The 14,611-nt window shown below is 46.6% G+C and overlaps 1 protein-coding gene across 3 annotated transcripts in view; it reads left to right on the forward strand.

Annotated features, from left to right (window-relative positions):
• The window catches only part of RNFT2 (ring finger protein, transmembrane 2), a 62,678-nt gene that overhangs the window by 13,599 nt on the left and 34,468 nt on the right, over positions 1-14,611 (forward strand). For all 3 annotated transcript variants that reach the window (XM_061141861.1, XM_061141862.1, XM_061141863.1), the window contains 2 exons: positions 3,089-3,189; positions 6,349-6,502. In XM_061141861.1, coding sequence (XP_060997844.1) covers positions 3,089-3,189; positions 6,349-6,502 — 255 coding nt within the window. The remainder of the gene's footprint in view (positions 1-3,088; positions 3,190-6,348; positions 6,503-14,611) is intronic.

Below are 14,611 nucleotides of genomic sequence, written 5' to 3' on the forward strand. Positions count from 1 at the left end.
TTCACCACCATCATCCCCAGTGCCTTCTGATACCTGCTGAGCACTCAATGTGTCCAGCACCGTGCTGGACCCATTTCACAGCTCATCTTGGAGATCTATCCCAGCAACTTGGGAGGCAGGCAGAATCACACTTAATTTATTTTTCCAATGAGGAAACAGTGGCCCAGAATTTTCTTGCCTAAGATGTAAGGTTTCTGCCTAAGGCCATACAGCCAGTGTGAAGCATGGTGTCAGAATATGAATCCAGGCAATGTGCCCAGAGCCTGTGCTCCCCCAGATTCAAATCCCAGCCTCTCCACCCTCCTGCAAGCCCTTGGAGGGGTGACGTCACTGATCTCATCCTCAGGTGTCACCTCTGGGCAAGGAATTGCCACACCCACTTCATTCACCCACTGAGAGGATTAAACAAGATGGTGTGTGGAACCCTGTTTTGTGCAGCACCTGGCTCATAGGAGCAACTTAACTGAGCTATTTTTTTTTTTTAACAAGCCTGTGTATTCTGCAGCACATGGGCTCCTATCATAGCCACGATCCTCTCTGACCCTGCTTTGGGGTCATCTGCTTTCTTGGAAGCACCTAGGCCTCCATGAGACAAAAATGCCAGCCCAGTCTTTATTTTAAACAAATGAGCACGTTGAAGTCAGGAGTAGGGCATGGAGCCAGAGGTTCTTCTTGACCCTCAGTCTCCTCTTCTTCATGTAAACCCCTTTCTGTTGCTATTAGAACAACAAGTTGGGACTTCCCTGGTGGTCCACTGGTTAAGAATCTGCCTTGCGATGCAGGGGACACAGGTTCAATCCCTGCTTGGGGAACTAAGATCCACATGCTATGGAGCAGCTGGGCCCATATGCCATAACAACTGAACCTGCACATGGCCACAACCAGGGAGTCTGTGCTCCGCAACAAATGATCCCACGTGATGCAACCAAGTTCCCACATGCCTCAGCTGAGACCCCATGCAGCCAAATAAATAAAATTTTTTTTTTTTAAATCACCTATAAAAAAGAACAGCAGGTTGTTCAGTGTCATAGTGGGGCTGTTGGGGCGTCTCTTTCTCAGATGCAGTAACATCCTCATGGTGCCTTGACTTGAATTTTAAGGACAAGGGAATGCCTGTATCCATGAACAGGCTTCTAGGGGTCTTTACAACCTTTGAAGACTTGGGTGATGTTTTGCTTATGTGTGCATATTTCAGTGTCAGTAGGTCTACATGACTCTTGGTTTAGGAATCTCAGCTTACTCCTGGAGAACTACCCCACTTGTCCTCCCGAGTCTGGCTTCTCAGGGCATTGCTCATTCCCTCTCTCTTCTACTTTTGGTTCAGATTTACAGGGGATTAAACTGGAATCTATTATTTATTGGCATAAAAAGGGCTGCTGAGTGGATTAATCACATTGATAAGAGCAGTTGGTTGGTTGGAGGTGGTTTCTTGGGCCGTTAACCTTGACCACTCCTGGAATAATGGGTGGATGGAGATGCATTTATTTTGTCTGCTCTATGGAAATGTGTGTTGTAACAGTGTGTGAAGTACTGAGCTGTGTCTGGAGACTGGAGCATTTACCGAAACCGCAGGGAAGGTTACACTGGGAAAGTTATGACCTCATCTTATTCCAGCAATGCAGCCGCCCCGGTCCAGGAAGAGACAAGCTTTTGAGAATCAACAGCACGGGGGTCTGATTGTGTATCCCAGGGTACACAGGCAGGAACACCCTGCTGTACACTTCCTCTAGAAATTTCCTGGGTTTGCTCTCAGGCCGAGAGACTACTGAGAAAGCAAACTGAAAAGGTTTCCCAGCTTGTCTTCCTGGGGACTAATTAGAAACAAGTCTGAAGAAAGAGAAACCGGGCTGGATCGCAGAGGGCTTTGACGTCAATATGTTCGAAGCTAACTGTAGTCCTACAAACGTGCCCCTGTGCTGAATGGTCAGTCCGGAAAGGTGCATACAAAAAAGTTAGAACAGCAGTTTCTGACTTGTCAATCTGAATCGAGTGGTGGGTTGTGAAGTTGGAATAACAGGTCCTGCCACTTAGTGACCCTGAAACACGTTCCTGTGCCCGACTAAATGTTTACATTCGTCAAGTTTACTTAAACCTTAACAAAACCTCACTTTTGAATAAGGGCACTGGACCTTAAAATATGTGCCCCTAAAGGACTTCCTTCAGAGAAGGGAATGGCACCCCACTCCAGTACTCTTGCCTGGAAAGTCCCATGGATGGAGGAGCCTGGTAGGCTGCAGTCCAGGGGGTCTCGAAGAGTCAACTGAGCAATTTCACTTTCACTTTTCACTTTCATGCATTGGAGAAGGAAATGGCAACCCACTCCAGTGTTCTTGCCTGGAGAATCCCAGGGACAGACGAGCCTGGTGGGCTGCCATCTCTGGGGTTGCACAGAGTCGAACATGACTGATGTGACTTAGCAGCAACAGCAAAGGACTTCCTTGGTGGAGCAGTGGTTAAGTCTCCATGTTTTCACTGCAGGGGGCACAAGTTCGATCCCTGGCCAGGGAACTAAGACTCCACATGCCTCTCAGTGTGGTCAAAAAAAAAAAAAGTTATTAAAACATGTGCCCTTGAGCAAGTGTTGCTTAAATTCTCCCTGCCTCAGTCCCTACAGTAAATGTAAACTAGCATTTCCTATATGTCAGTCACTGTTCTAAATGGTTCATGTACATTAGCTCTCATGACTTTATAAGTTAAGATATAATATTCACCCTTTTTGAAGATGAGGAAAGAGAAATGCAGTGAGTTTAAGTAATTGCCCAAGGTTGAACAGCCCCCAAGTAGCAGATCAAGGATTTTAACATAGGTCATCCAGCTCTAGAATCAGTTTTGCTAACCATGGTGCCCTCCTGACTCTGGATAGTTCTCCAAGCAGGTTCACACATTTCTGTTACCTTCACTGTAACCATTGCTTGGGTTCCAGTGGGATGGAAAGATGCCAACACCCTTTCTTTCACCATTAGCCATGTTTCCTCCAAACCTTTGAGAAAGGGAACATTTGCCCCTTGTTGGGGAGCATTCTGGAATATTCTGCCAGGTGTACCTTTGACATTTTAGCATCCCCACAGATCTCTCGCTTTGTCTCCAGGAGAAGAGGTCGGTGCTGGTCATCTTGTGGATCTTGGCCTTTCTAGCGGGGAACACCCTTTATGTGCTCTACACATTCAGTTCCCAGCAGCTGTATAACAGGTGAGCAGAGCAGTCTGATCCTCAGTGGGAAAGTGGGGAGCTTTGTTGTACTTGGGACCCAGAGCCTCTTCATTGAAGAATGATATAGCAGCCCTCAGTCACACTGTAACCTTCAGATCCCACCCTGTTGTTAAGTGCACACATACCTAGAGCAGAATTCTTGAGCAGAAATAGAATGCAAGCCGCATGTATAATTTTGCATTTTCTACTGACCACCTAGTGCATGAGGGGAAAGGACTAGCCAGTGACGGTCTCTAGTACAGGGTTGAAACTCAAGCCAAGCTTTCAGATTATGTCCATCTGTTTTCAAAATGGACTTTGAGGAGTAAGCAGTTTCACCACTTTCTGGGGCCACCCAAAGATGCATAAAAGCAATTTGGGGAATTCGTTCCAAGGCATCAACATGCCTCTCAGACCTTGCATTAGTTGCCCGGCCCAGAAGATCAAGGTCCTGGTGGAGGGTAAAGGAGATGGAGTTTCCCAGAACCTTGGATGAATTTCCAGCTCGTGCCATTTTCTGGGCATGATCACATTTGCAGGCTCAGACCTCTGTGCCCTCATCAGACCAGGGCTGAGTCAAACTGGCAGCACATGAAAAGAAAGAGAGTGGCTTGGTGAAAAGCAATAGAGTGCCTTCCTTTTTGATGTCAGTGGTCTAGAATGTGTTTGTAAGTGATACCAACAGCCATTATCTTACTTTGCTTTCCAAGTGAGCAGGGTATTGCTGTTGCCATTTTACAGGTAAGGAAACTGAGGCTTAATGAAGCCCTTTTTAATGAACCTTAGTCCCAGTAGGTGAAAGCAAGTTTGAATCATCCCAGGATTTGAAGTCTGATGACCAGCGTCAGAAGGTCATAGTCCTGCCACATACTAGCTTGTGCCCTTTGGAAAATAGTGGAACCTTTTTGAACCTCCCCTAGTTTCTGTGTTTGTGAAAGTGGGAGCAAGTTAATTGCTGCTTTACCCACCTGAACAGGCTAATGATTAGAGAGGCCAAATATTACAATATGCAGAAACTACTGGGCAAACTGTACAACATTTGATATGTCCTAATCATGTCATAATATTATTGTTTTATGATGAATTACCATACCTTTTGGTGGTGGTGCCTAATGGGGTGGAAAACTAACAATAAAATATATCCATCCATTAAAGTTCATAGTGTATGTTAGAAATAAGTGGATGTAGTGATCAATCTGTGGAAAAACACTTTGGCATCTTTCCGGCGTCAAAGCCAACAGAAAAACACGAAGATGATGAAGTAAAACCCAGGTAGGTGAATGTAACAGATTGGTGTCTCTGAGATAAAATGGAAAGTGGATGGCACATCTTCATTTTTTTGCAATCAGAGATGCATGCATAATAGAGAAGCATGGCATGAAAGTCAGCCCGCCAGCCTGGGATATGCCCAGGCAGGGATAAGAGCAGAGATGAAGAGAGGCGCTCAGGGCCGCCTGCCTCTCCCCATATTGTAACCTGGATGCCTCTCAGACTTGGAGACGAGGCATCCCATGAAGATGGGGCTTAGATGTGGAAGGACACTGATGGTGTCATGAGAGATTGCCAAAATAGATTGTTTTCATTGATTTAGCCCATAGTCTAGCTCTTCAAAGATCTTTATTATAAATAGAAATTGATTTTTAAAAATAAAAGTGAAAAAACAGACCATTTGACTCCTAGAATGCTCTCATCAGGGGACCTCAGTTTGCGCTGTTGTCTGCCAGCCCAGCAGAGTATGTGGGAAGAGTTTAGAAAGCACTCAGTCTGGGCTGTGTGCACTGTCCCCTGCTTTTGGGGGGACAGGCAAGACTTGGAGTGGCCTTTGCTTGAGCCTTTAATTCGGCAGAAAGAAAAGCGAGAGGCCCAGCACAGTTGGGTCACTGGTTCCAATCCTAGCTCCATATTCTAGCTGAGATACTGTGGGCTCCATGATGTCATAGAACTCCAGACTCCCCAGCTCGAAATGTGATAATCATAGTGCCTACCAGTTAGAGCCTTTGGGAAGATGAAATGACTTGAGACACATACAGCAGGTGGAATTGGGCCAGCGTGATGTAAAGAACCAAGATATTATTAACATGAATAATATCGTCATCTGCAGAGGTGACAGACAGCAGTGCTGCTCCACATGTGGGCCTCGGACCAGGGTCAGTTTGAGAATGACTTTTTGTCTGTCTCCCATGAGTGAAGTACAGAAGTTGAGTGTGAGGTTGCCTTACCTGGTCACGGATGGGTAAGAGGGATTACACACTCCAAGCAGCCCTACTGTAGAGTAAGGACTGAGGGCAGTGATTGTAGCTAGCACACCTGGGTTCAAATCTACCACTGTTCCTTCATATTTGTAGGACTATGTGCATGTTCCTTTATCTTTCTGTGCCTCCGTTTTCTCGTCTGCAAAATGATCGGTAGATAACAGTGGTTATCATAGAGATGTGGTTGTCATTGTCAGTGCTGCTTGGCAGAGCCTGTAGTATGTCTATTATCTCATCAAATCCCACCAATAACCCTAGGAGGGACAGAATGATTCCCATTTTATTGATGAGAACACTGAGGCTTATAGAAAGAACATGATTTGCCTAGTTCAAAAAATGGAGAAGCCTGGATTCAAATTCAAGTCTGTCTGATACTCATGCCCATATGCTTAGAATGCAGTATGACTTTGGGCAACTTACCTTACCTCTCCAAGCTTTAGTGCCTCATTTATAAAGTGAGGGTAAGCAATGCCTACTGCACAGAACAATAAGATACAGTGAGTAAAGGGCTTAGCACACTGTCACACATCAAAGCCTTCCTCCCTGCTTCTCTCTTTCCCTCCTTCATAGTGTTGGTCAGCTTTTTCTCCTCCCTCCCTTCCTTCCAGTTTCTCTTGTGAAGCCTGTTGTGGACCCATAAAACTGGAGGGGATTTTTAACTTATGATGTCCCAGGCCAAGCTCATCATTTAACTCTCAGGGGAACTGAGGCTCCGAGAGGTTAAGATAGCTACCTGAGGTCACACCGCAAGTTCGTGGCATATTCAGGAACAGAGCACAGATGTCTGACTCGTAGTTTAGTGCTCTTTCTACAGGTAATATTTACAAGGTTCCTAGAGAGAGTAGAAGGAGCTGCCAAGGGCCAGTGTTCCTAAGTGAACACTCTGACACTTTGACTCCTCCCCTAGCCTCATATTCCTGAAGCCCAACCTGGAGACGCTGGACTTCTTCGACCTGCTATGGATTGTGGGCATCGCAGACTTTGTGCTCAAGTACATCACCATTGCTCTCAAGTGCCTCGTCGTGGCCCTGCCTAAGATCATCCTGGCCGTCAAGTCCAAGGTAGGCACAGGTGGCAGCCCCCATCACACTGATCATGCAGGGGTTCTAGTGCGCCTCCTGGAGAAAGAAAGGTTGGACTTGAGCAGAGCTGATGTCAGGTCATCAAATGAACAGAACCTGAGCTGGTAGATCCATGACCCACCTCTCATCATTGTTTGAAGCTGCCAATCATTCTTTATTGTCATCACCCTCCTGTCACGTATCTACTCTCCAAGTGCACTTCCTAAGTCTTATTGTTCAAAGCTGGCCTTTGAACGGCAAAGATGCAGTTTTCATCTAAATTCCTCCTGAGAAAGGAAAAAAGCACACCGACATGCCCTGGGTCCTGCTTTTCATATGGAAGGGTGGCTCTCACAGGTCTCACTCTTCGTGGCTTCTGGGGCATGTTCTGTAGGGGTAACCGAGGCTCAGGAGAAAAGAACTCTGTGATCTATGAGTGATGCTCGCCATGGCTGCAGGAGGAGAACTGGTGACAAGGATTCTTTGCAGTGTCATCTTAGGGAAAGGTCTGCAACAGGTGTTGGTATGAGGAGGTCTTGGGGGATAATCATTGTAATTCAGAGAACTGGGCAGTGTTAGGAAGAGACATCATCATTAGGTCAGAAAGCTCAAAATTTATCCCAGGCCTTGGTTGGCAGAAGAGCAAGTTGGAATTGACCATTCATTTTGAGTGACAGCTGGTCAAATCACTGGCCAGGTGTGTAGGAAAAACACACTCCTGTGTTTCTTCTGTACACAAACATGCTTACTACCTCTGACACCAGACATGTGGGTTTCCCACACGTCATGTAATTCTGTGACACCAGCTGGGTGTCCTCAACAGTTTATCTAGTTCTGACACCATCCACTTCAAGATAGTATTAGATCCCACGGGAGAAGGGCTTAGTCCCACCAGACTTCCCCTGTCCCTTCAGATGGCCAGTCACAAGCCCCAGGTTGTCACCAGTGCTTCTGATCAACCAGCCACAAAGCAGGGTTCCCACGACCCCCTCCTTGGGTTCGGTCATTTCTAGATGCCCTGAGCCTTTTCCTTCATAGCAGTTGTGACACTTTGTGGAAGGCAGGAGATGTGAATCCAAGCATGTGAGGAAGCTGGCTCAACACTGACAGCCTGGAATAACAATGGCTTGCAATTACTGAGCGCTGGCTGTGAACCTGAGACTGTGCTGTGTGTGCCCAGTCACTCAGTCATGTCTGACTCTGCAATCCCATGGACTATAGCCCGCTAGGCTCCTCTGTCCAGGGAATTTTGCAGGCAAGAATACTGGAGTGGGTTGCCATGCCCTCCTCCAGGGAATTATCCCAACCCAGGGACTGAATGCAGGTCTCCCACATTGCAGGCAGATTCTTTACCGTCTGAGCCACCAGGGAAGCCCAACAATACTGGAGTTGGTAGCCTATCCCTTCTTCAGGGGATCTTCCTGACCCAGGAATCAAACTGGGGTCTTTATGTATGAAGGAATTTATGTATGGATTCCTTTTGTAGTCTCTTCAGTTCCTCCCAGGGAGATAGTATTTCTCTCATTGATGATGAGACAGAAGGACAAGCAGCTGTTATGTGGTAAGGGTTGGGACTCCAGCCCAGAGCTTCAGCTTCAGGGCCCAAGCTCTGCCTTGAAGTAGCTGTGGGAGAAAGATAAGGAAAACAGGCAGAGGATGGTTACTCTTCACCTAGTACACTCTGCTTCTTGCTAGATTCTTTTCTATGCCTTGACTTGTGTAAGGCTCTCAGTACCCCTCTGAGAGAAAGAGAGAGACTATGATCAACTCTTCCCAGATGAAAAGCTGAGCACAATCACCCGTCAGTATCTGTGACGGGTTGGTTCCAGGATTTTCCTCGGATGCTCAAGCCACTTATGGTTGTCCTTCTGCATCCGCGGTCCCACGTCCTTAGATTTTCTACATGAGATTGGCTGAATCCACAGAGGAGGAACCTGTGCTTCAGTTAGACCAGACCCTACTTCTTTCATTCCTTTCCATACACCAATCAGCTAGTCCCAATCTGACATGTGGCAGATGCTCTTATCCCGTTTTCCACATGACAAACCTTCAACACAGGGATGCTGAGTAACTAACCCATACAGCTTCCAGAGCCGGCTCTGTGCTCCCCTTTCTCCTACCCACTGATCCTTCTACCTCAGAGACCCTTTTCCTTTCTTGTCTCTTAACGAATTCACGCTCCTCCTACAGATCACAGCCTCTTAGGCATCTTCCTGCCCTTTAGATGAGGGATGGTGCTCCTACTGTTAGGCTCTCCTAACACCTTGTTCTCCCCCTGTTCCAGCACTCACCACTCTGACCGTAATTGCTTGTTTAATTGTCTGCCTACTCTGCTCACCTGTAACCTCTGTGACAGCAGGAAATGAATGCATCTGGTTTCTTTGTTGATAGATCACCAGCGTCTGATATGCACTCAGAAATGTTCATTGTATGTAGATATGGGGAGTAGATGGATGGATGAATGGCTATATAGGGAAGTGGTATGGCTATATAAGGTAAATGGGTGAACTGAATGGATAGCTGGGAAGGTTGGTGGATATGTGGATAGATGGATCATCAAGTGATTGTGTGGATAGATGGATGGATGGATATTTGGATATTGGATGGATAGTGAATGGATGGATGGATATTTAGATGATGGATGGAGATTTGAATGGATAGATGGATGGATGGATATTTGGATGGAGATTTAGAAGGATGGACGGACAGGTAGGTAGATGGATGGGTGAGTGGATGAGTTGATAGTCTAGCTAGCTACGCTAACTCTCATCACCTCCTCTTATAACTGCAGTGAGAGCTTAGACTCCATTGTCAAGTCAGCTCAGACCTCTCATGTCTGGTAGATGTCCAGACACCCTGTTGTGAAGACACCAAGACCTGCAAGGCAAAGTAGTACTCACTTCCCCGTGCTGGAAAGGAACACGCAGGGGCCTTCAAAAGATACACCCTCCAGACCAGTAGTAATAAACACAACTAAACATTGCTGAGCAACTACCAGGAACCAGGTCGTGTTTAAGTTAAGCACTGCCATTTGTTCAAGAAACAGTTGCTAAATGCCAGCTGTGTGCCAGGCACTGTTCTAAGCACAGGGGTATATCAGTGAACAAAGTAGACAAAAATCCACATGCTCATGGAGTTGATAGTCTACTGAAGACATTGTCTTGTTTAATCTTAACAATCCTGATAGGTAGATACTGTTGATACTTCCTTGCAAGCACAGAGCAGACACTGAGTTAAATAATTTGCCAGAGATCGCAAACCCCAGCATAATAATGCCCATGGCAGTAGGAGCAGTGGATGTGGAGTCAGGCCTTCATGTGGGCCAGGCCTGGCTCTAATTCATTTTCCTCTGACATCTGTTCTAGAAGGCAAGTGCTGTTGTTTTGTGGGTTTTTAAAAATTGAAGTAAAATTCACATAGCATAAAATTAACCAGTAATTATTTAAAAGTGTGTGATTCAATGACATTCAGAACATTCACTGGCAACCATCATGTCTATCTAATTTTAAGACATTTTCATCACCCCAGCAGAAAACCTCATACGCATGAGAAAACCTCATACTCCCCCTTCCCTCTGACAACCACCAATCTGCTTTATATCTGTATGTATTTACCTTTTCTGGGCATTTCATGTAAATGGAATCATACATTATGTGACCTTTTATGTCTGGCTTATTTCCCTTAGTGTCTTATTTTTAAGATTTATCCACATTGTAGCAGATGTCAGCACTTCATTCCTTTTTATAGTTGAATAATATTCCATTGTGTGGAGAGACCAGCATTTGTTTATCCAGGCATCCCTTGATAGACATTCAGGTTACTTCTGCTTTTTGGCTATCGGGAATACAGGTGCTTTGAACATGTGCGCACAAGGATCTCTGAACACAGTTTTTCTGGGTAATACTTAAGAGTGGAATGGCTGGGTCATATGGTAATCCTGTGTTTAACTTTTTGAAGAACCACCACACTATGTCCCACAGCAGCTATACCATTTTACGTTCCCTGGTAGGTGCTAGTTTTATCCCTGTTTTCCAGAGGAAAAAACAAACCCAGTGAGAGGTTAAGAGGCCCAAGGTCATGCAGCTTATACACGGCTGAGTGGGGATTTGAACTCAGGCAGTCTGATTCCAGGACCGCTCTGAATCACTAGACCACACTCCCTCCCAGGGAAGTTCTCTGCATTTGCCTAGGGAAATTCCTGCATTGACTGAGGAACTATGTCCCCATACACCATCTCTAGAAAATCCCCCCAAAGTTCAGACAAAGTTTTCCTCACTTCCGTCTTCTTCGACGGGCACTGCTAGGGGTCAGGGGGCGGGGATGGGATTCGGCACCCCTTCCCTGCACTGCCGAGGTGTGGGCGACAGTTATTAATGCCTCCCTGGCAACTATCCAACTCCCTTTTTCTGATTATTATTATTTTATTCAGCGAGATTAATGTGCCAGGTCAGAGCAGAATCCAGCCTGTAAGGAGTGATGTGAATAGTCTCCTCAAGATAAATTGCAGGCTTGGAAAAGGTTCGCAGCCTTTCCTTGCCTGTCTGAGTGCTCTCCCGAATCCTCATCAATCCTTGTCTGGGCAGAAGAAAAGGACGGGTCTTCATTTGCAGCTGGTGGGGGAGGGGGAGGCACACATCTGTCAGGGACCCTAATGGCTCACAGCACAGATGCTCTCTCCTGCGCCTCCATGCCGTCCACTGAGAGGGTGCGTTGGTTTTTAATATTATAATCATTGTATTGGAAGGGCTTCCGGAATTTGGGTTTGCCTGATGGCCCCACAGTCCCTGTTGTGTGAGGCCGGATGAGCCACCGATCCCCACATGCTTCCAGACACCAGAGGGTCTGTCCAGGATCTTCTCACACCTGGGCCTCCCAGGATCTCTAGGCTCATTGGCCAGCCAAGAAGGGAGGTGGGGTTAACAACGGTGACCACCCATCTGTAACCTCAGCCCCAAACCATCACACTGGCCGGATGACTAGAGCAGCCACTTGTCATCGTAAATCTAGATAACTTATACAACCCATACATCTAGGCCCTGCCCAGTCAGACTGCCACCCACTTCTCTGACCTCATCACCCATGACCTTCTCCTCTGCCTTGCTCACCCTGGACCAGCCAGCGCCTTCCCTCTCAGACCCTTAGCACTTACTGCTCCCTCTGCCTGCGGAGGTTTTTGCCTGTGTTTCCACGGCTATCCCATTCCCATCATTCAGGTGTCACCCCAGTGTCACTTCCTCTGAGACTCTGTCACCTCCCTGACCACTCTGTCCAGAGTGGTGGTCCCAGCCTGCAATATCCCATCACCATTTTATTTCTTCCTCTAGCATGTGCCAGTATCTGAAATGACTGAATTGTTTTGTGTTTATTTTCTACCTCTGCTACTCGGGTATAGACTCACGAAGACAAGGACTATCAGGTCTGTCTTGATGCACAGGAAACACACCTTGGCTATTACGGGCTGAATGAAGAGCCTCGTGTTAAATTCCTATTGAGAGGTTAAAACCAGGTCTGCTGCTGCCCCCACGTAGAGTTCTTCTCAGCCACCTCCCCTCTCTCTCCTCAATCCATTATTTGGAACTTATTTGCTTAAAGAGGCAGTGCTGGACCTTGAGAATATAAACATGAGTAAGACGGCTTCCTTGCCTTCATGCACTCCCTTATTCTCTGCGAGTAAAACTTGCTTTTGTATTAACCTAACCCAAACCTGGTTACCAGCTTCTCAGGTGGCACTACTGGTAAATTACTCACCTGCCAATACAAGAGACGTAAGAGACGCAAATTCAATCCCTGGGTTGAGAAGATCCCCTGGAGGAGGGCATGGCAACCCACTCTAATATGTTTGCCTGGAGAATTTCATTGACAGAGGGGCCTGGTGGGCTCCGGTCCATGGGGTCGCGGACTTGGACATGACTGAGCGACTTCACGCATGGGTAGAGGACGTACTTGCGGAACTGACGTCTACTGAGAGCTGGGTCAGTGCTGACCTGATGCGAAGTTGTAGGGTTAGCAAACCTGAGTTCCAATCCTGATTCCCGGACACTTATTGCCTATGCAATCTTGGACAGGCGACCTCACTCTTTGGTGCTTCCTCATGTCTGAAATGGTCATTTTTATCCCGTTAAGGTTATTAGAAGGTAGAAGACTAGGTATCCAGTTGCTGGATGGTTAATAAGGCTAGCTATGTCAGAAACAAGGAAAAGTTTAGCCAAGCTGTTTCTCCAAAGAACACAGCACGTGACCAACTTCCTATCTTCTCCCATCAGAACAGGAAAGAGAAAGCCCTTCCTGTGTCTGAAATCATCGTAACTGACTCCTAGTGCAGTCTGGATAGCCAGCCCCCGGATGAGAGGTTTCCAGAGGGCGAGATTCCATGAACTTTCAGCCTGGTGGTTTGTCTCTAAGTACAGGGGAGAGCCAACAAGAGCAGGAAACGTGGTTTTCTTGGATGTGAGAGCCGAGAGGATTCATGAGGCTTTTGGTGCCATTAAAATCACTCTATTTTCTGGGCCCGGAACCCAACATTTTTGCTCTCAGAGTGGTTTCCCATTGATTGAATCACCTTCCCTCCTGGAAGTCAGTCATTCCCCTCTCCACTCCCCTCCTAAGCAGACGAAGGTCTCCACCAGGGCAGGGCTGGGTTTCCTAGGTCTCAGCTGTGGTTCTCACAGTACATGATTCTGTGTATGAAAGTGCAGAACTTCTCGATGAGCAGGCTGTACTTGGCCCAGCTGCCCACACAGCTGGGCTAAAAGGGGTTCCCAACTAGGGGGACATTTGGTCATTTCTGGAGATATTTTTTTAAAATATTTATTAATTTGGCTACATTGGGTCTTAGTTGCGGCATACAGGATCTTTCATTGGGGTGCACAGATTCTCTAGTTGTGGCCCATGGGCTCCAGAGCTCTCAGCCTCAATAGTTGTGGTGTGTGGGATTCATTGCTCCATGGTATGTGGGATCTTAGTTCCCTGACCAGGGATTGAACGCATGTACCCTGCGTTGCAAGGCAGATCCTTAACCAGTGGACCACCAGGTAAGTCCCTCGGGAGACATCTCTGATTGTTATAATGGGGTTGGGGGGGGTGGTATTGGCATTCAGTAGGTAGAGAGCAAAGATTCTGCTCAGCATCCTATAGAGCGCAGGAAAACGCCTTGAGACCAAGGATTATCCAGTCCCCAGTGTTGAGTGCCAGGGTTGAGAAACCCTGGGTTAAATGTTCATTTTATGGACTGAAATGTGTCCCTTCACCAAATCCATATATTGAAGGCCTAAGCCCTAGTACATCAGAATGTGGCTGTATTTGGATAGAGTCTTTAAACAGGTAATGAAATTAAAATGAAGCCATTAGGGTGGGCCCTAATCTAATATGAGGGCTTCCCTGGTGGCTCAGATGGTAAAGCATCTGCCCACAATGCGGGAGACCCGGGTTCAATCTCTGGGTCAGGAAGATCCCCTGAAGAAGGAAATGGCAACCCACTCCAGTACTCTTGCCTGGAAAATTCCATGGATTGAGGAGCCTGGTAGGCTACAGTCCATAGGGTTGCAAAGAGTTGGACACAACTGAACGACTTCACTTTCACTTTCTAATCTAATATGACCAGTGTCCTTATAAAAAGGCAATTAGGACCCAGACACACACAGAGGGAAGACAACATAGAGACACAGGAGGTTGACGGCCATCTATAAGCCAAGGAGAGAGGCATGAAGCAGGTCTTGTCCTTAGAGCTCTCAAAAGGTACCAACCCTGCTCATACCCTGATCTCAGACTGCTGGCCTCCAGAACTGTAAGAAAATAAATTTCTGTTGTATAAGCCCCGTGTCTGTGGTACTTTGTTACAGCAGCCCTAGGAAATTAATATACCTACAGACCAGTTTATCTGTCATTCTGAGTCCTTTTGAGAGTGTTTTTTCCATCTATTCAGATGTCTCCCAACTTTTCCCCATTCCTCTCATTATTGAGGACACCATTTTTTAAGTGGGTTATATAATCACAGAGTTCAGAAGTCAAAACAATAATGGTGAAAAGTCTCCTCCCGTCTCCATCCCCCAGACACCCATTTCTCCTCCTGGGAAATAATCATACCATCCTTGAATCTTTTTATAGCTACTG

This window comes from Dama dama, chromosome 5 (assembly GCF_033118175.1).
Source record: "Dama dama isolate Ldn47 chromosome 5, ASM3311817v1, whole genome shotgun sequence".
NCBI lineage: Eukaryota > Metazoa > Chordata > Mammalia > Artiodactyla > Cervidae > Dama > Dama dama.